We start from the raw sequence: 23027 nt of genomic DNA, 5'->3' as shown, positions 1-23027 counted from the left end.
GTATCATCTAAGAAATTCTGTTGAAGAAATTCTATTTCAAAACCATTTGCTCATCATTCGTTTTTTTTTTTTTTTAAATGTTTGCCAGACATTTCAAATGCGTGTCCAAAACCTAAATTAAGGGGGGTTCCTGCTTTAGAAAGTCGAAAAAAATCGATTCATTTCGGAAGTATTTTTAGGATAGACGGAAATAACTCACTATAGCGAACTTTTCAATAAAGTTTCAAGGATATTTCAAGAGTACAAAAACATTTTTTTTATCTGAGAATTACTAATTTGTACGTAGTTTACGCGCAAATTCTGATTGTCGAAGTTTCTCAGCTGCGTACAATGTGGAGATCTCAATTATCGTGTGCAACAAAAATTCCAAATATTTTTTCCATTTTCATATATTTTTCTTCCATATTAACCTATAAAAACCCGAAATAATTGTAAAATTCTATATTTACAACACGTTGAAGCTTCTTCTTTAGAATTGTTTGACTTCCTAAAGCAGGACCCCCTTAAGTAAAAACTCAGTCACTTCGGAATATTCTTGTCCGAAAAAATATATTTTCCAAAGCATTTGATTGATTCTCATTCTCGAATTGAACCACGAGAAACAAAGGATTAATCGTAATATCAAGGAATTGAAATTATTCACGTGATTGCTTGACAGATTGACGAATTCCGTCGGTCCTGTCTGTCCGCAAAAGCTACCCGACATTACGAACGAGCAGGAAGCACTAGAGCGAATGCCCAAGGGCCGTTACGAGTACCTGAGGAGACTCCTGCCATATCTGCAAAATCAGAGCGAAGACTGTCTCTACTTGAATATATACGGTCCAGCAATGGGTGAGTGCTCTTACCTCTGCATACATGTATACACACACATAAAGGAGAAGGTCGTTTGCCTTTCTCGTGTCTATCCTTCGCGATGAGCAGTTTCATCGCTACTCCCTTCTACCAAAGTATATAATTTCGTGAAAAATATTACGACGTAGCGCACTAAATATTGAATAAAAAGTGAACAATGAAACTCGGGTAGCATTGAAAAATTTGCTGACTTTTTTCGCCTTATATTGGTCGAGGAAAGAGAAAATATTCGAGACGAGCTCTCGAATTTTTGTCCAACGTTTACAACACTATTTCCTGTGAGCTTTCGCATCAAAATGCGAATGTTCGGATGGCAAATATTTTCGATTCCTCCGTATTAAACTCTGTTCACACGAGATTAACTTTCTCATTTAGCACTTTTGTGACTTACGTACGTCCATAAATTTCATCCGTTTTGGAAAGCTTCCATATACCAGCGGGATTCAGGCAGCTGTGCATACATGCACGTCCTTCGAATACACCTTTTCTCAAAGATCGTAGCGCATTTGGGCCTTGAGTACGCGCGCATACTCGGACACGTACAAGAAGAGTGTACCGAAGCACGATGTCTAAACCGATCCGCGTAAACGGAACACGTTTTCAATCGTCCAACATCGACACTACAATTCTATGGATATACGAGCTTATACAGACACATACCTATGGACATGTACGGAAGAGAGATACAGAGTAGAAACAGCACATTCGTGATATTGAGAGAGGATTCTTTCATTCTTCTCTTCCGACCTCGTATGAGCGTTTATATTGCCTACGTGTCTTACCCCTGAAGCAATATTTCCCTATCTACAGGAAATTTCTCGACGTTCCTATTCAGCAAGACCGTTGAAATTAGTTTTGAAATATTTCGCGACCACATTTCGTTGGGAAACGAGTTTAATTTCTGGGAATCAATGGCTTGAGGCATAAAAATACTTGAAATTCTTCTGCCCAATAAATTCATTTGAATAATGAACACGACGTAACTGTGTATCAATTACTTTTATGTTGTTGTTTTTTTTTTTATTTTTTCAATTGATACCTCGGCCGCGATCGGAACCAGTTTTTGCCGCCACGATCGATACGGATGAAATAACGCAGCAAATCGAACGAATACGTTTCCCTTGTCCGGAAGGAAGTGAACGAGAGTATTTTCGGCTGTACACTCTCTTTCCGCTTTTGTCATTCGCATGAAAATATATTGATAACACGCCCGGATTACAACAGTCGGAAAATTTGTGGATTAAAAGGATTAAGAGAGAGGGAAAATAACGATGCGACGGGAGTTGGAATTCGAACGAGAAATCCGAGGGAGATACATTATCGCGCGTTCCTCTTATTCAAACAGTGAGGTGAACAATGTTATGAGACTATATTGGTGATACTCTTCAAGCCCCTGTGAAAAAGAGCAAAACAGGAAAAACAGAGGATAGAGAAACGAGAACGAGTTACACTATGCAGTGTAGCGTGACAGACGAAACATGGTGTCGAATTTCGTAGCATGCCCACGCGATATTTTACGCCCTCGAACCCCGAACACGCTGCATTGTCTCCTGTGCACGAGAAAAACTTTTTTTTCAATGTACCACGCCCTCGCGCGTACTCTCGCGTTCGAAAAACATCTCTCTTCGCCCCTTTCATCCGCCTCTTCGCGAATTTTTCTGGTCTTCCCCTGGATTTTCTGTTATTTCTTTTCATCCTCGAGGGTGATTTTATTTATTCTCTTTCGTCGGCTCCGTCCTCCTCGCGTTCTTTACCGGAGAGCAACGAAGGTTAGGAAAATGGACGGTTGAGTACGTAGTAAACACTGACGCGGGTCGAGAACAGCTTTCGAGTGGGGAGGAAACAGCCCGGAATACCCGGAACGCATTTACACCAGTTTCATATATCGAATTTCTCAGAAAAATGCAAATGCAGTCTCGTTAAAACTCAGCCTAAGAGCTCCGAGTATATTTCTCATCGGAATTACCAGCAGGCAAGATAATTCGATGAACGAATTCCGGCCACTCAATCATTTGCTGTTCTGCTTCGTGATTTCTCCTCGGTCAGGTTTGATCGATAGAAAATCAAAGCCCGTTTTCGTCAACCATCGAAGCAACGGGTCTCTCGTTTTATTTCTCACATTCTTCCTTTCTCTTTATACTTTTGTACAAATGATAAGACAACAGAGAAACGTAATATAGAGGTAGGAACGTCGTGGCACCAAAATTACGAAACAGTACGTACCTTTCTACTCAATAAATACACGCAAGAACGACTGGCACCGGAGAAATAAAAGTGGTTCCTTGAACTCTGCTCGTTTCGTCACTTATCCGCACACGTGCACCAGCCATTGTACGGGATCGTTCGGTGAAGGATCAACAGCCGGTAATTCTGACGAATTCACTGAAAAAATTAACTTTTTATACGACATATTTATCGAAGCATTGAGGTAGTTCATGTACGAAATAATTTTCTTAACAAAGTCACTTAACAATTCACACAGAGTTTAAATGGGTAGTCGTATCAAATGTTAAAGGGTACATATTATGTTAAAGATCGAACGAAATTGGTAATGAGCACTCGTGTAATCTCACATTTGCTTATTTCGGCATTTTGTTTCTTCTTGGCTTGGGCCATTCCTGCGTCATAGCCTTCTGTCTTTTTATCAACACTTTTTTCTCGATCCATTTCCTTTTGTGTTTTTCTCTTTGCACTCTCTAAAAGGATTTTTTACATAAATGAACTATACTATTTTAGCCAGGGACGAATAAAATATTGGGTTCAGTCGGTGATGGATTCCCGTTCGCAATCAATGGCTTGTAATTTAATTCGCCAAAAAATAAGTTGAAAAAATGTATTCACGATTTTGAATTAATGACTCTGACTTTAATTTAGAGTGATGATATCTTTAATTAGGAAATAAAAATCTATTAGGAAGTAAAATGTTGACGAAAAGAGTTTCTCTTAATTCTAGATCGCTTTGTACACCAGTCATTGTTCCTGCGAGTGACCTAATTGTACTCATTAATTGATAACATCCTGAGATTAAAACCCTGCAGTAGTGACGTGAATCTCGATACGAGTAAAAAGATGTCAAACCCAGAAAAGCAGAGGAATAACGAATTCGGAGGACCCACCCACCGACACCGATCGATTTGAACTCTCGCTTCCGACTTCCTTCTTTTTATCATTCGCGTGCACTCATTCCCCCAATAAGTTAACTCGTTGAATACACTGCATTCGGAGCTTCCTCTTCTTTCATCCTGATTCGGTTTGCTATTCTCTTCTCATTGGTTCCTTATATTTTTTCCGTCTCATTCGTTTTTTTCTAGATCTTGCCAAGTCAGTGAACTGTACGGGGCCATTCCCTTTAAATGATTTCAGCTGGGCGACGAGTTCCCGCGAGCTATTCTCACCCTTCAATGAAGGGCTCTCTCGTGGGTGCTCTCTGCTCTGCGCTCTCCTATCGATGAATAATTTATCGAGGCTCCAGATACGATTGACGTGCCTCGTTGATTAAACTCGATTTATCCTTCAAACTTTCTCTCCGATGCATCCCTCGTTTAGACATACTTTTTATCCTCGTTTTTACTCATTTTAACCTTTGTCGATTTTCTCATTTCACACGGTCGGATGGACGGGGGAGGGGGGGAGAGAGAGAGAGAGAGAGCACAACTCACTTTGTCTTTGAAGCATTATACGAATTGAAAATGAATTCGTTGATGTCAGGTGAAGCTAAATGACAAAGTAATATACTTAATTTATGAAACTCGAAAGCGAAAGGATGCGTCAGGCGTGATGAGTAATTCTGCGGAATAAGCAGACGTTTACAAAGTGCAGCAGTGCTTCTAATATACCCAACAATTCCAACTTTGTATGGAATTAACTGGAAAGCGAATTTTTATATTTTACCATTGAAATAAAAACTTGAGTATGTGACGTTGATTTAATCAGGCAAATGGGAAAAGTAACTCTCTGCTGTTTTTGTTAAAAATCCGCTGATCCGATGGTTTTACAACGCGAATGAAGCTACTATAATATTTTGTTGAAGTTATTAGGAACACGAGAAAATGTTAAGTTTATAATACAGAGAGCGTTAATTCTCGCTGGAGGAGTGGAATTAATAAACATACGGTGAGCGAAGTTGAGAGTCGTTGGTGTGGAATTATGTAGAAATTCAAATGGCTCGAGCGAAGGGTTACGAAATATTCTCATTAATGGCGTTTAGGACAATGCAGAGTCTTTTGACCTTTTTGGCAAACTTGAGGATAGACGCTGGATAAGCTTTTGCTCAGATGGAGGAGCAGTGAGATCTTCATTAAAGCCCGCGAAATCACGAAATGCTTCTATAGTTCCTCTTGAGCCACATTCGATACTCTCGCCACTTTGGCATAGAGCGAGTGTTTCATCACTATATTTTTGTCTATCTGAGTTTTGTAGCGTTTTCATCCCTTGGCTAAAATCCCTCTCACCCTACGATTGCCACGCTTCATCGCATCTGGGTCAAATGTTTTCATCTCTTTCGTACATCCTGCATGCGCACGTTTGCCTTTCGACAATGAAACGTCCAGACGTAAAATGTAAGCCGGAAGCGGAAACCAGAACACTCGCGCATTTTCCTCTCTCTCGCTCTCTCTCTCTCTCTCTCTCTCTCTCTCTCTCTCGCCCTTCCGCCCTCCTCGACCCCTCCGCCGCCAAACCCACCTCGGCAACGATCCAGAATACAAAACCAGGCATATCCCATCCACCGGTGCGATCTTTGGCCCCGCTGGGGATTGATGTGCACTGGGAAATATTGTAGGTATGCAAACCTGCCCCGTTTCGTGCGCGCTACCTACGTAGAGGAATAAACGGAAAACGAGAAAGCACTCTCGGCGGGTGTCTCCGTAGTCACGGGTCAGCACACTGCGTTCTGTTCTCCCGCGTGTCTCCCACTCTAAAAATATTTGCAACTCGTTTCGTCATACTTTTCAAACCACGTTTTCCTTCTCCGCATCTTTATGTTTCTTCTTAAACTCATATTATTCAGAAGACCTAGTCCGAAAGTTGACTTATAAAGAAGCGAATAAACGCATGAGATAAGACAAATTTGGATGCAGGTAATGAAACGAACGGAACGTGCGGGGTACCTGTCGTTATCGGGCGTTCCACTTTTACCCTTTATATTCATTTCGTGACATGCCTGCTACCACGAAGAACCGTTTGTAAGCCAAAATTCCCTTCCACCGCGTTGTCTTTTCCAGATTGGTAGACGTCGACAATATCAGCCTGCGGGAAACCCGATGGACGATGCTTTCTCATGCTTTATTCATGGCAATGGGATGTCGTTGGGTCAAGCTTTGACCAGGTCATAAAGCTTCGTTCGAAATTCGAGCGAGTTTTACGCAGATAAGTAGAATTCATCCGTCCCATCGACTGTGTGCTCTGAAACTCCAGTACGTACGAGCAACTCAAGAATTTATTTATCGATTCATAAAGAGTCATCGAGCTCACGTGACCAATTCAAAATCGATGGTGGCGTCTCCGATATAGTAAAGTATATTATAGTAAATACGGTCGCTGTCACACGTCAGACGCCTCGCCTGTTTCCATTGAAATCGCGACGAAGAAATTTCGTAATGAGCAGTGGAGTGTTGTGAATCCGGCTCTGGTCTCTTGGATTATGGCAAATGTGTGTGCAATTTGTGATAAAGTAATCTTCATGACCGGCGTAAAAGGTGTCACGGCCAGCACAGCCGGAATCGGCTAATTGAATCACACTTTTTGATATTTTTTTATATTCGCGTAATCGTTATATTCGCGACGAAATCCGGTAGAAAGGGATTTTAGTTTGATTTTCGAATACTTGGTGGCACTGCGCATACCATCGCTCGATGACTCTTAAGCATCTACGACCACCCAGCCGGAATATCGGCGCACTTCCGTCATTGAAATACGTTCTCCGCGTTTTATACTTTCTGATAGAATTTTATGGATAAAAATACAGCCGGAGCGAAAGGGGGGAGGGAAAGCCGCTTGTGTGAGTTTCTGGGTTATGCTACCTATGGGGATTGTTATACAGTCGATTTCCCGTTGACCGAAAATTCAATGTGAAAGAATCAAGAGGTACGGCTCCAAGAATCGACATGAAGAAAACGGAAGAGGGAATCGCGTTCGGCCAAAGATCGTTGACTCCTGCGGGATGAATATCTCTCCCGCGTCTCGTTGATTCTCAGATCAATAAGATATTTCCATCTTCCTTCTCCATTTTGCTTTGCAATTCTTTCGCGTCGCTTGCATTCCGATGCTCCTTGCTCCCTCTCTCGCTCTGCCTGCCCCATACACACAATGCGCTGCACCACCGACTCCTTATTTCGATGGGTGCACTTTCACACGAGCCACGCAGAATTCAATCCCAGAGTTTACACGACTCACGAAAACACCGAGTTGATTTCATCGTCACAGCCGACGGCGATGAAGCTCTCCGCGGCGCTATATGCCGCTACCCTCAACGAGCGGGATAGACTCTTATTCCAAATCGCATTGCCGCAGTGCAATATATGACGTTGGTCTCTCCAATCCGTAAAACTTGATCCCCTTCACTCCAACTCAATTGGCTAAAGGGATCTTAAAGCCTCAGTCATCGAACTTGCTCGGAGAAGGTGAAGGCTTTTTCGAACTTCGTATTCCCGGGCGGGTACTTCGATTAAACTTGAACCCAAGACGGAGTCACTGTAATTCGTATCGTATGTGATACCACTTTTGATGTTTTTATGGAACTTAGGGGCTGCAAGTTGAATCTGCAGGGCAAAAAATCGAACTAGAAAATCATACTAGAAATAAGAAAGTTTTTCATTTTTCCTTGATCCGGTGGTTTGATCTCAAGCCAGTCTGCATTATTCCCTGATGGAAATTTAACGTGACTTTAATAAGCCGCTTAGAAGGCAAATTCGAAATCACCAAGGGACATTTGCACGCCCAGCTTTTGCGTGAATTTTAGAGTTATAACAGCCCGGCACTAGATCGATTTTCTACGTGGATGATCTACCACTCTCTGTTCTGCATGTTTTATTACGCATGCTTTTTCATTTCTAACTACGAAGCAGGCTCAGCTTAAATAGCTTTTACCGAATGGAAGCTGAATGTTACTATACTAAACCATCTAGAGAATCATGAAACAAACGAGAAAGTGTTTTCAATATTTTATGACCTAATACTATTGCTTCGGTTTCTCCCTTTCAACTTTTTTTCAACGCTCAAATATTCCCCTGCAGTTTCCTCCCATGTGGAAGAGGATTTGGCTTCTCCCCGAGCACCATAATCTTTGGCACATCGTTTTTTCTTCCCATAAAAGCTCGATAAGTGAGCGCTCAAGTTCTATGAATAAAAACCACGAAAAGGGGATGTGAGAGCAAACAAAGTACCAGCTGCCTGGAATACTCGAAAGGGAATTTGAGAAGAGGAAAAACAAGTTTGAAAAGTAGATTTTTGAATTATCCGAGGAAACGAGAATATCATACAGTTTTGGGGGATATTTCTGTTTTGACATTTGTAAAGAGTTCCCATGCTTCTGACAGTTCCATCGTGTACCTCATTTCATCAGTTACCATATTCCAGCGACGAAGTTCAGTTTTACGCAGCTAAAAGCCATATCTTAAAATATCCTACCATTCCCAATGCTCGCAATTATATTCAGAATTTGCTGGTAGAATCTGGAGTACTCTCATCATTACTAGTCAACCCTGAGTGATCCTCTCGTTATGAGGGAAGGAACGAAGTGCCGGAAGCGGATTCAAATGGGGCAAAGGATCGGAAACGAAAAAAGAAGGTTTCCATGTGTATACTCCTTGGTTTTCTAAAGATCAAATGCATGCAGAGGGAGAAAGAAAGAGAGAGAGAGAGAGATTGTTCAAGTATTCGTAGAGATTTATGTGCCTGATGCACGAGGGAAGCGCAATAGTAAACGTGCAGCAAGAAAAAAGAATGAGAAAACCACTGATTTTTCCTCTTTTTATCCTTTGCCTCGATGACGAGGAGAAAAAAGTAAAGTAGAATACGGGCTAAGGACGATGTCACAAGAGAAAAATGTCGCATTACTAATGTCCCCGTGAATGCTACGCTCTCGTTCATCGTCGTCCCGTTCTGGCGAGGTAAAAGTATACAGAACCAACACGTGCCATTTCTGGCAAAGCTGGTGATGCCGCTTACCAACATTCTGGGGAAAAAGCTCTTTGCTCCCCAAGCGCCTCGCCCTCCCCCTTTTTCCCATCGTTTCAAACAAACACGCACAAGCGCACATAGGTCGGTAATTAATGGACGACAAAGGTAGCTTCATTTAATCATTTTATTAATTACGAAGAAACGCGGTACGGCGTCCAGCAACGTATAACGACCAACCAGAGCTGACTCCATGGATTGTAAATCATTCCCAAGGCAGCGGGCGTGTATAGCCTGAAACGTTCACCAACACTTTTCTCCGCTATTCTACTTTTTCTTTTTTTTACCTTTTTTATCCTTATATTCAAAGTGAATGAGACGTAGGCAGATGGATGAAAGAAGAAAGAAAAAACCCAAGGGTCAGTATAGAGAGGGCGAACGAAAAATTGAAAAATAAAAGAGGGAGTTGCGAAAGATTAAAGAATGGATGATATAAATCATTGGTTTTGTGACGTCAATCTCGTAGCGCTTTTTGGACTAAAAAGCCCAACCGGTGAAATTGATAGCTCTCCAGGGAGATTTCAAATCCTGCACCGTGTTTTCCTTTTTCATTTTTTTTTGTTTTTTCTTTCTTTCACGATAAACAAATGTATAAGCAAGAAACGCCCTCGCGCTCCTGACCGTGACTACGTGTTCCTGCGCAGGGTCACAACGTTCTCGCGTGAGAGGACAAACGCGTTCGATATTTCTTCGCTGCCAACAGTTTCGTCCAAGCATCGAGAGGTCGGACGGATTGTTACGAACAGTGCGGCTTCGGCGATTTGTATTGTACGATGGAAATGTGCGCAAGAGCAGCAGCTTATCTTGCCGTGTTCTCTTCCTTCTCCTTCATCTTCTACAGCGTTCATCCTCGAATCGTCGTGCATTAGTCTCTGTTCACAAATGGCGGCGATTTATGTATCGCCCGAGGCTTCGATTTCTACGGCTTTATACATAAGTGCAAGTCGACGAGGCGTAGGCAAAAGGTCTGAAACAACAGCGGAGCAAAGAAAAAAAAAGGAGTGCAAGTAGAGCACGAATAAGAGAGGCGTTGCGAACTGAAAAGCCAGAAGCGCATGAATCTTCCACACAGGATGCAACTGGAAAAGGATGCATTTTCACCGCATTCACAAAAGCTTTGGAGCTGCGAATGCCAGACGCGACTCTAACATCGAGTTTTCGTCTTACCCAACGTTTTCTCTTTTATTTTACTCCTTTTTATCCTATTTTTCTACCTCGTATTCGCACCCTTGAGATAAACTATTCCTTAGTGGAGCAGATGCGCCTCACCGAGCGAAACTGCATAATCGAAATTTCCTCAGCGTGCTTCCGCCGCTACAAAAACTTAATGATAGAATATTCTAGGGAAAAATTGGTCTTCGGTGATTCTTGTTACTATATATACATTTAATGTGCTCAACGAGATTCAATAGAACTCGCTGGTCAACGAAAACTCATTTTCTGAGCAATCTGTTTTTTGTCTTCTGAAAATAGTTCAAGTTCTCATTTCGTTCTGAGAACTCTGCGATCATGATTCTTGAAAATCAGCCGAGGGGTTTTTTGTTTTTTCGATTTGGCGCAGAGCACATTTGCATTTATTCTTGCACATCACGCATTCGCCCGTAGAGTGACATGCCAGGTTCGTTAAGCACCGGCACCGGATGAAGGGATGCGTTGGTATAGTATTATCATGCTCGGAACGAGCGCGACGGGAACACTGATAGGGGAAAAGAGAGTGGGAAGGGTTCCGGGGAGGATGACTAGAGAGGACTCGGCATACAACGAATCCCAAATGACCCGGAGTGCCCTGAGGCGAAAGCTCGAGTAGCGCATAGGACGGAAAAAGAGAAGCAGAACAGGAGGGAAGAACGGAGAGAGAAAGAGAGCCCCTCGTAGCTGGTGGGGCATACGAATGAGCACAGATTATCTTTCACTGGATAGAAAAAGTGCATGCCCGAGAGAGAGAGAGAGAGAGAGAAAGAGAAGAGTAAAAGAGAGTGCGTGGAGAAAAACTCTCGGGTCGCGAGTGTTCCACATAGTACCCCGTCCGTTCATCAGCTTTTGGTCGAGTACGCAACGTTTTTTTTTCGAACGTGTACGGAGCCCTGTTTTTTTTCTGCTGCCTAGCCAGCGAGACCCAACATTTGACAATAATTAATTCGCCAACGAGACGAAGATGAAAAGCAACAAAGAAGCAACAATGATGATGAAATTGAGGCTACGTAAACATTGCTGGATCAGCTTTTAATACGTTGGCGATTCGGAATTGGTCAGAACGATTTCATAACTGCGGCCATGAGTATATAAAGACTCCCTCTCTCTTTCTCTCACTCTCTCCCATCGAAAGGAAGAACTCATGAACAAGATCCTGCTGATGGATTCTATCGACTCATCGAAATATTGAAAGATAATAAAAAGTGGAAAAAGCTCGGATAGAGATGCATCGATCCCGTCAAAAAAGCATGCTCTATCGCGCGAGTGATTTATCACCCACCTAAATTGAATCGCTAATCTAAGTTTGAGAAGTTTCAGAGGATTAAAAGAAAGAGAGAGAGAGAGTGAGGAAGAGTTTTGAGATCGTGTAGGATCGAACCAGGATGTGCTGGAAGCTTGAATTATAGTGTGGAGGAAAATAAATGCCATCGACCGAGAGGAATCGACCAAGCATAATAGAAGCTTATTCCCTATGCTTTCAATGCCGGTGAACTTTCCCGCTGTGTTTCTGGTCTCCCAGTGAGAAACGATGAGTGAATACGGATAAATTCGGAGGCGAGAGTTACTCTTCCAACGGGTCGCTCGACGTAGCTTTCGCTCGGCAAGATTACATTTTCGAAATGCGATTTTCTGGCTGGCTCACTTTATTATTTCACATCCTTTTTGAATAATCCACAAAGAGAAAGAATTAATTTTCTACCCAAGAAAAGCTTGTACGGCCGGTTATCCGGCGAATAGAGTCAAAAGCATTTTAAAAGCACTGATCAACGGTTCTTCTCATATTTTTGGATGAACTGAAAAAACATCTCAAAGCTATCCCAAAGGATGGAAACTCTTGTGAACTGTCAACAGCTCATCGACTGGACGATTCATACTCCCAAGGTCATAATACTTTATTGGGTACTGAAACGCGATCGATACGAACGACGAAGTAGAATCGATAAAAAGAAGATCAAATATCTTCCCGTCTATGTATTGATCGTTTTATGCGTACCTCAATCTTTTCACGTCATTGGTCCGATGCTAAAAACAACGATCCAATCTTTATACTTCTGAAATAGGAGGAAAAATATTAAGTGAGATCTCAAGTATTCAAGTGTTAGTCGAGCAAGAAGAAAAACCTCGTGTAGAAAGAATATGAGCACTAGGAATGAGTGAAACGTACAGTAAAGAAGTGCGAGTGGGTAGATAAAAAAATTAATTACATCTCCGGTAATGCGAGAGAGCTCAGGCAGATAGGGCGACTCTAAACGCTGGTGAAAAGTAATTTTCAATGAAACGCTGCCTTCCGGAGCGAGCGGGAACTTTGCTGGCCCAGTCTGTAGGATTCCTCCACCCCCAAGGAGAAATAAAGGGGTTGGAAAGGAGAAAATCGGGGGTCGAAGGAGACCACCGGAGCCCGGGGGTTACCGAGTTAAAACTTAAAAATTCATTAGCGTAGACTCTTAGGCAAGAGAAAAAGAGAGAAACAATCTCGTAGCCTATCTGGCGAACGAGTCCTTTTTCCTCGCTTCCTTACCACCCTCGTTCTTGGACCATCCCGAGATATAAGTCTCAGTTACAAAGTACTTGAAAGTAGCAACTTGTGATCTAGTTATGCTACTAGCACGTCTAAAATCTTCTTGCAACTCTCCTTTTCAAAGTAACGAATAATTTGTAATATAATATTCTGATCAATGCAAGAGAAGGGAAAAAATGAGGAAAAACGCTCAATTTTTCAGTTGTTCCATAAACGCATCCACTTTTCTATCACCGAAGATCTAGTGAATTTTTAAAAAGTAGAATGAATAGAAAAGAAAAATCAGTTTCATTCCTATTAAGACTTTCACCGCTTCCCCACCACCAAGTTTGAGGCTTACCGGTCGCAGTTTTTGCTGGAAAAAGGGATGGTTCTCGAGTTGGAAGGACCCGCAGAACGAAAACTTTCCGGTTCCGTAAAACATACTGGGCCACAGTAACTCGCTTTTAAACGTCGTATTTCGCAGGGTATCGTTCTTTCCACGTACACCACGAAGCGAAAACTTTTGCCCGGTCTAACCGAAACTCCGTAGAACGTCTTTTCGTCTCCCCGCTATACGTGCAACGTATACATATATTGTACGGTGCTAAACTCACGTCATGATTGGAGAAATGTCTGTAAGGTTTGGTGAAAACTCTTGAGGAAAAATAAGCATTTCCACGCGACCACCAATTAGCAATTAGCAAAGGAACGAAAAGTTTTTCCAGCTTCGCTGTGCTGTACGTTCGTAAGGAACCGTCACAACCTTTGCCAAGCTGAAAGAATTGATGCCATGCAACAGCAGAATATCATTTTCCTCAACTTTTTCCTCTCATCCCATTTTCGCTCAACTTTATCAGAGCAGTGACGAAACAGCAGTTGGAATTCGAGGCTCTATTGCCAAATGCTATAACACACGCCATTATCGAAGACGTCAAAGTGTCGCCATATGAAACGGATGGTGGAAGATTTAATTACGATATTATCCCTCGGAAGATATAAGCCGAAACTCGTCAAGAGCAGCAAGCACAATGATCGGACATGACGCACGTGTATATGCGCAATTCGGTAGGTGGCGCAACTCTCACGAGTCCTGACCGTTATCGGCGCTAAGTGCCATGATTCGACTAATGGCTGTTCTCGAGGCTAGATTAAAGGGTTGACCGGGTCAACCGTCGGAGAGTCGAGAGCAGTGGCAACGTGGGCGTGAGTGGGGAGACTACCACCACATGCTCGTTACTCCATCGGCTTATCGTCGTGTACGATTATCGAACCTACACGTCCAACAGACGCCAGGATACCGGATTCTACCGCCGCTCTCGTTATAACAGCCGCTAATCCCGCCGATCACTCTCGATGTGCTCTCCATTCGTCATTTGCTCCAGTTATCCGAATTTTCCACATTGGCAAACTTTCAGAAGCTACGGAACACTAAAAATCCCCGACGAATATTGTACGCTAGGAAAATCCATTTTTTACCAATTACCTATGAGATCAAAGTCGTCCTCGAGGTTATCCTTCTTCTTGGAGATTCAAAATGAGACCCAAAAAAACACTGACCTGGATCCTGTCGGAGCAGTTTCGAAGCACAGCGAGCCCCCACATTGTGTTTAATTCCATCTGCAATACTGCAACGAAAAAAATCTTTAGCAACATAAAGATGTGAGACACAGGCAAAAATGGAGAATGAGAAGAAATAATGGGGGTGGAAAAAAGCCCCGGAGTCGACACATTCTCGCGGTGAAACGAAAAAAAAAAAAAAAAAAAACACACACAAAAAAAATCTGAAGAAATGAGGCAAAAATAAAGAACAATCCGTCCATTTCTGCCTTTGAAAGAAGCCAGTGAGAAACGGTGAGACGCAAAAGTCTTCCAGCAAGCTAGGTCGTCACCAGTTTCCGTCCAACCCTTTTTTCACAGCTGCAGCCGGAAGTCTGTTCTCGCGTACTGTAACCACTAGGCGAGGAGGTTGTTGAAGAAAGAAATAGCTTATATACATATATGCTCCAGTTCATATATACAGATATACATATAATTATTATATAAAATATAGAACTGAGGATGAAGCGAGAGTAGTCCACGCCCTGCGCATGCACAAGAAGGATAGAAAGCTCTAAATTCGCGGCTGAATGGTTACCCAGTCATATATATATATGTGTGTGTGTGTATGCCTGCGCGTATATTTGGCATGACTCCTAGCTCACGTTTCCACCCAACAATGGAGAGATCTTGGTTTCGTAGTGGATTGCAGAGTCGAGAGGATGTGAGAAGTGTGCCAGGAAACACTGGTGAATGTCGAGGGAAGTTTCGGATGCAGGCAAAAGAGCTGTGGGTGGACATGTACGTTGAAGAACTTGAAGAGTTTTCTCTTTTGGTGAAACGGATAAGGCGCGCGCGGACGAGCCTTCAGTTTTGCCTATTTCATAAAATTTTCATTTAAAAAACTACTCGAGATTATCATTGTATTTCGTAACAGCGTTATTGTAATTTTCTTATCTTTCATGTTGCTTAATGAATTTCAAATACTATTTTATTTAAGCAGAGACAAGATTGTTTGGGAAGATATGTTTTGTTGGGTAGTTGAAATTAATTTTGAAGTTATGTGACTTCAAGAAATTTATTCAATTTGCTCTAATCAATTTTTGTCTGTGATATTCTGTCAGGATTAATTTTTAATTTATCTCCTACCTTGTTTCTTCACGATAAAGATTTATCTACCGAAATAGCTTGTTTGGGAAGATACGCTTTGTTGGGGAGTTGAAATTCATTTTGAAGTTATGTGACTTCAAGAAATTTATTTAATTTGCTCTAATCAATTTTTGTCTGTGACATTCTGTCAGGATTCATTTTACATTCATCTCCTACCTTGTTTCTTCGTGATAAAGGTTTATCTACCAAGATAGCTTTTCATATCGGAGGAATTTAACGAACCTACAGAAGGAACAAAAGCTCCCGCCGATGAGGATGAAACCATGCCCTTGCCATACCACCTGGCATTGACGTACAAGCCAACAAAAAGGACGTAAAGTTGCCCATTTAACGATTCAATTCACGTCGATTACGCTTTTTTAGTTGAAAACGATTGATTAATTTACTCACCCGAATTGCCGCTTCGTTAGCAGGGGCCCGAGTACGAGTGCGGATACGTAGAAGGTTACAGTTACCTTGTAACGTGAATACACTCATCATGTAAGCCTACTCCAAAATCGAAGCTCTGAAATGGTATCAGATCCAAAAAAGCGAAAATTATCTTTCTAATTTACAAGCACGAAAATCAGCCAATTTTTTTATTTTACAAAAATTCACATTGTAGAAGCTAGTGTCAAGACGATTTTTTTGAAAACCTCTAGAATAATCGGAATCTGGAAATTATTGTTCGTCATTTATGTTTGATAGTTGAACGGACGTATTTCTCGTAAGACTCCAAAAACATTGCTATAACGCTAAACTGTTGTAACGCCACTTTGTGAGTGCAAATTTTCTTTTCCGTCAAACGTTTTTCTACCTAAAGCAAACTAATATTACTCTCACACTTCCGCAGCGAAGGACCCTTGCCCAGGATGGTGTATCAAAGACAATAAAAAAAATGTACTTAAAAAATGAGTCAATCGTAGGGAAACTTCCTTCATACTAACCTTCCTCCGGACTTACCTGAAGGCGGCACCTTTCCTGCCAGACACCCGGATATCGCTGGATCGAATTCTTGCGCTGAAACGATTAGCCACAGTAGCAATGTTGCTCCTCCTTGTTGGGACCCGGTTTCTACTTTCGCTTAGAAAAATCGTCGTCAAGTGCATCAACAGAACCTAGTTCAGTTTTATAGTTTTCGCGAGGAAACACCAAAAAACAAATTTCAACGACTTTTTTCATCCTGTCGTTTTGAATTGTCCCTCGAAAAATGATAATTTTCAACGACTTCCGGAAAGACCGCTGACCAGACGAGAACGATTCTTTTTCATGGAGCCTTACCAAGAAAAGAGACTCCAAATTTCAACCTTTCATTTCCAGAGGACCTCGAAATTCGAAAAATGCAATCGTTTATTAGGATGACCGGACGATGTAACAATTACGTGCTTGCGGGCGTGGGCATACACATATATTGAACGGCTCTGCGGTATCCGGTCGATACATACGGAGTTGAAGAGAAGTCTCGAGGGAGGTGTGCTGCAATATCCTGTTCTCAGCTCATACAGCGTAGCATCGAATACCGGAGAGAAGCTAAGCAGCGTGTGTAAATGCATTGACAGGTTGCACGTGAGAGAATCCGCGTAAACGGGTGTTGTATATCTACAAGAGTATCGTGTAATTTGATAATGATCTTAGCAGTATGAATCGAATGTCGTATAGAAGTGAGGAGAATACTGGAGCTCGAGCGAATAACGAATGACTTTTTTTTGCTTTCGTCTGTTTTTCATGACAATTAGAAGTTTCTGTTGATCGTGGACGAATCGATTGATTTATATTTGCAGGATACGACGAGGCAGAATAAAAGACGATGGAAGCGAAGAGTATCAATCACTTTGCTGCTTTGAGATAAAATAGAGACGAGCCGCATATTAGACGACAGAACACGAATGCACGGCCCCAGGACTCAAAGTCACTGAATTTCCGGCACAGGAATCGCGTGCAGGAAACAATTGCCTGTTAATCCGTTCGCTTCTCCCGCAGACAGATTGCTCGACGTACAATCTCTAAGGAGTTGCCTGTCGCGTGACTTGCCTCTACAAATCAGAGTCTGCATTGACAAAATTTACTTTTTTACTTGCTTTTCAAAGGCTCGAGAAATTGGTACTGAGGCAGCCGGATTTTTACGTTGCTCCATAAATTTTTTACTGCTTATTTTTGTTTCGCTGAAAAGTTTAGTCGATCCGAATGACGAAAAATTTTATTGCCAGTTTGGCTCGGAGCCCCCGCTCTATTATCGTCTCGCTGGAATCACGAAATTTGGGTGTCTGGACATGCATCAAGTCGTGAATTTTCGCAACGTTAGATTTTTTCGATCAACTATATTCCCACATTCCCATACGGTTTAATTTTACCAGCGTTTTCCTTCTGAAAGCTTAGCAAACCCGAATGAGCCATGCCGAACTTTCAATGTCACTTTTAAAGCACTCATCTGTTTATATTGAACGAGAATTCAACGTTTTCCTGATGTCGTAACAATAATGATGAAATCTCGTTGAATTCCATCGCTACGCTTCCATTAATTTTCCTATCTTTTTTCTTCGTCTTTTTATTTTGGGTAACTAGTTTCGCAACTTTTCAAGACCGTATAAAGCGTCATTCCACTAGATAATGTATTACGAGAGATGCCGTTTAACGGTCTTTCCCAGAGCAGTTACAGTCCGCTAACGATCAGAAATAACAACAGAAACGCAGTATTCTCTTAAGCTTTAAAGTTTAACGATAAACACGAGTCTCTGTGTAGGATGAGAGCAGAGGTAACTCTATGCTGTTCCAAGTATTTCAACTAACATAATCGAAGGCTTATCAAAACTAAATGGATTACGTTTTTCATGTGCTTGCGAGCTCGCAAGATTTCCTCGTAATAATGGCGACGCCAGAGTCCCAAAATAATAATAATAAAATCCATTCGAGGCTGTGACAGTTGTTGGAAGCAAAAAATGATTCGATTGGAAGGCACGGAGATAAAGCACAAGCTGTGAATATGAAATGGGGAGGAGGAGAGGCTACAAAAAATGGTGGGATGAAAAAAGAGCGATAAAAATGAGAAAATGGCAACGAATAAAACAAGCATGTGGAATATGGCGGACGATTGTGTAAGGAAAAGGTTTTATCGGTAGATCGGCCATGACTTTTTGCCACCCTGTACCGCCATACGTACATTACCTACAGGACGTTTTTCTCTGCTATTCCTCTGAGAAGAGCCATCTCCAAAGTCTCTTCGTTTCCACCCTTCGCACCGATTTCTCTTGCGCCCCGTTCTCAATGCTCCTTCTCTCCCTCCGACTGTTTCTTTCCGTGCGGAACGATTTTTATTCGTCGTGCGATCGCTTCTCGCTATCTCGAGTGTTTCGAGCTGCACTTAAGACGGTTTTTTTTTTATTTTTTTAAAGTTGCTCGTGTCGTCCTCCTTGTTTCTACGAAGAAAAGTTTTCCATTAAACGCGTATACATGTACGTTATTGAAAAGACCGTAAGCATCAGTTTCCGGGTATCAGGTATTTCTAGGGCGTCGAAGAATGCCCTTGTTCGATGACTGCAATTCCGATCTTTTATCTTCGCTCGATGAACTAAAGAGAAAAAGTCGATTAGTGGGTGGGATTTTTCTTTCAGCACCGTTTCAAGATAGATTTTCGTCCAGGCTTTTCAGCCTCTCTTTTCTTTTTTTTTTTATCCTCCACCTCCTTCCTCCTTCTTTCTCTCTCCCTTTATTTATCCATGTATACAGCTTGGCTTGCCACAGGATGTCGGCCAATTTTTTGACCCTTCAGGAGACGGCCGAGGCCAGGACAATAGTTGCGCCGCTGTAAGGAGGTGTGGCCGACGACCATATTTTAAGTCAGACACAGGAACGACGGTACAAGTAGTATAGCCGCGAGAATAGAGGTCGCCGAGTCGGATGTCGAGGACACCAACAGCATCTAACTCTACCTCTGTACGTCTACGTCTCTCTCTATATATAAATGTTCCTTTAACCATCGAAGCACTCAGTCTCCCGATCTCTATATATTTTCGCTGTGTACTGTATTCGTGTACACAACTTTTCCGCGCCCTCTGCCCCGTGGCCCTCCCACGATCTCTTATTTCTTGTAAGCTCGTCGACGGTGAGAAAATTTATCGAATTTAAAAGTGACAAAATAATAGAATTCGTGGTCGTACCGTGGATTACTCTCCTTGGCAAATGGGCACGTTCGTATGAGCCGAATCGTAACTCCCCATTCGACCTACTGCTTTGCTTTTTCTCGAGTTCTGAAAGACACCAGCGAGCACGATTGTTGACAATCGGTTTACCGTCGTTCGATACTGTGCAAATGCACTCTAAATAACTCCGTAATATATATTGAGAATGATAAAATCGTGATAACGTGCGAAGGAAAAAGGAAGTTGTTACTCGAGCTCTGATAAATATATATAATAACCGCAGCAATAAATTTCAGGCTTTTTGCCCGTGCAGCATATGCTGCAAATAATTTTATTACAAAAAATATATTCTCGAAAGCAGGAGCCCGAGGAATGGAAATGCACGCATTCCATTTTTAGCTTTACACACGTAACCGGGAGCAAAGAGCATATTCACGCTACCTCAGAAGGGGTGTGGATCCTCCGACGGTTATTTCCGCAGAGTCGCACTGAATACTAAACACATTCAGAGTCGCGCACCGGCTTTTCGTACAACAAATTTTAAAAATGAGAAAGATGAATGTATAACAGGTAAAAAGAGTGGGAAGGTAAAAAATGACGCTCGTAGGGAACGAGAAGATTGTGAAGTTGGTAACAACCCTCGTGCGTTTCGTGTTCTATTGCAACTGCGAAACGAAGGCTCTGGTAACCAATCTCTATATATGCTCCGAGTCCCTCGAGAATATAATATCCTCGTAGCATTTTATTCCGGTTCATAGATTCGTCTGTGTAGAGAGAATTTTCCATTGATACATTTGACACTGTGTCTCCGATACGGAGAGAAGCGTTAAATAAACAGGGAAAAAGGAGGCGAGCGACGACACATCCTGTCCTGTGAGCAAGACACTTTGAGGATGTTGTATCAGCGCTCAGGCAAAGGCTTCGCGCGAGCAGATATTTTCGTTTTACACAGGATCTTTGTGAAGGGGATGAAAACACGGAATAGATCCCTCTCTCACCTTCCATTTCCTTTCTCTTTCCGTCTCGCTACATTCCCCGTGTTCCGTTACCCGCCGCTGCGCCTTTCCCGACTGTTTTCGGCTTGCTTCACCATGTTTTATGTATACAACGTACGCTCCTTATTTCGCACGCTACTTCTTTCTTCATGCTCGACACACTCAACACACACCCGGTATCTATCTCAAGTAAGGCCAAGTTTTTATTTATGTAACGCCGTCGTGCCAAAAGCTCTAAACAGATTTCATTGAAATTTACAGGAAAATACTCCTCTACACCTTCGAGGTGCGAAAAATGAAGAGAAAATTCACTTGTGTTTGTTGAAAAGTTTTTACAAATTTCATAAAGCAATGCGATATTAATCAGTTTTATCAAATTCTTTTGAACATTCCACTCCGGTTATTTCTTTCTCGAACCGAGATTGGAATTTTCTTGATTCCATCGTCGTACAGCGCTTATAAGCGATTATTTGCTCGTAAATTCGTGAATAATATTTCATAAAGCACTTCAATAAAATATTTTCTCTTTCGTTTTTTTTTCGTTTCCTAGAGCAGTTCCTGCTCAGAAATGAATCTGAACTTTTGTTAGATTTTTCAATATTTTGTAAATTTAACAAATTTGTATTATTCATTTATTATTATTATTCACGGACGAGAGCGTAGATTGAAATATTCGTTCTTCGCTTTTCACAGATTCTGGTTGAGCAGATGCTATACCCATAAAATTCTATGCACCGAATGGGTTCGTGGTGTGCGCCGCACGAGCCAGCGCAGTACAAAGTCGTTGATACTACGAATCCGTAGACTCCTTTATACATTTATTTTCCATTTTCCTTTTTATATCGCCAACGAAACAAAAAATAGAAAAGTCTCTCGCTCTGTCATTTATACTTTTTACCGCTGAGAGGCGCGCGCGATCTGACACTCCCTTTATCATCTGCAACGTGCAGCACACCACTACAACTGAGAAAATCTCGTGCTTCGCTGCTCCCTCATTTCTCGAATAACACCGGCACTTTCCCGTATTTCCCTGTCAGTACTCTGACGTTTTTCACGTTAATCCGCGCCCCGGATTCTCATTTGTGTGGATGAACATAAAAAAGCAACCGTTTGAGGAATTGAAAACGGCTTGCAGAGGCGTTCGTGTATTTCAGATTTCAGAGCGTCCATGGCCATTGTTATCGGAGACGTATTTGCGTGTGTAACTATTTTTTTTTTTCTGAAAGTATTGAAAATATTTTCTGCGGTTGCAAAAAAAGGTCGATGTTCAAGGATGCGTGTGAATGTAGCTTTTTAAATGGAGACCTTTGAATATCCTGAAATTAAAATCGATCTCACAAAAGCGAGAAATCAAAAGAATTACGTAGCTCCCGTAACAATGAAATTGGCAATAAAAAAGTGTTCACCCGCACATTCCCGAGATTCTATCGCCATGGAGAGCCCCGTATTGAATTCTGCTCCATTAATTAATTCGCGATCCACTTGTACTCCTTCCGTTTGTACAGTCCCTTGACGATGAAATTACACAGGCGTATCCCAACGCGATGAAAGAGTGCTGTACAATTACTCTGCACTCTCTGCGATTTCCTTCCTCTGATTGAACCTGATAGCTTTGTTTAACGAGAGTCATACCAAGAACAAAGTATGCAGATACCCTGGATTTTTCGTATAAAACAAAAGATACTACAATGCAGCTTAATCCGAAACTTTTATTGCCACGGGAATTGATGGAGAGCGTTTCAAGTTAAGTGAGAAAAAGAAACAAGTTTTGAAAATTTTCGAAAAAAATTTGTTATCGAATTATCGAATTAATTAGACTCTGTATGTGAACCCATTAATTTATTAGCTTAAAAATGTTATTTACGAAAGTATTCACTAATTCAATAGCTTCATGGCAGAAAACGTTTCAAGAGTCTACTTCAAAAGTGATACAAAAAATACCAATATCCTTTCAGGAGCGTTTTTTCACGAAAAACTACTCGATTCTGAAAATCTATGGAATCACGATATATTCACATCTCTCTTTGGTACTCTTGTACAAATTACCTAACACTTTCTCAATCATAAAAAAATCTTCAGTTACGCGCAAAATGAAAATAATTGCGACTATTTCTTTTTTTTTTAATTATTTTTATGTATACTATTTTAGGTTTTACGAGCTCTTCCCTTAACTTTGACCTGATATTGTACCTCTGTTTTTTGCTATATTTGTACTGTATTTCAGCTGTTTCTGGTAATTGTAAAGTCAGATAAACCGCCTTCCTAAAATTTAGCGTTAAAAGCAACGATTAAAAGTTGTCGAGTCTCTCAAAGGCTGCTCTTATTTAATAACTTGAGTAAAGAATTTTTATTTTCTTGAGCTAGTTCTTCAAGAGGACTTCCATCTTGTTGGAATTCTATGTATCTGGAAGAACGATGTTATACGGTGTAAGTTAGTCACGGAAGTATGACTGGAGCGTGTTATAACAATGTTACACTCTGCTTCAA

General features: G+C 41.6%; 1 protein-coding gene across 2 annotated transcripts in view; it reads left to right on the top strand.

The window, feature by feature from the left end:
- The window catches only part of LOC122415546 (neuroligin-4, X-linked-like), a 277070-nt gene that overhangs the window by 62513 nt on the left and 191530 nt on the right, over positions 1-23027 (top strand). For both annotated transcript variants that reach the window (XM_043427741.1, XM_043427740.1), the window contains exon 3: positions 659-834. In XM_043427741.1, coding sequence (XP_043283676.1) covers positions 659-834 — 176 coding nt within the window. The remainder of the gene's footprint in view (positions 1-658; positions 835-23027) is intronic.

Source organism: Venturia canescens, chromosome 9, assembly GCF_019457755.1.
Source record: "Venturia canescens isolate UGA chromosome 9, ASM1945775v1, whole genome shotgun sequence".
In the NCBI taxonomy this organism is placed as follows: domain Eukaryota; kingdom Metazoa; phylum Arthropoda; class Insecta; order Hymenoptera; family Ichneumonidae; genus Venturia; species Venturia canescens.
Note: the sequence above shows the minus strand (reverse complement) of the source record. Positions and strands in the feature narration are given on the sequence as shown.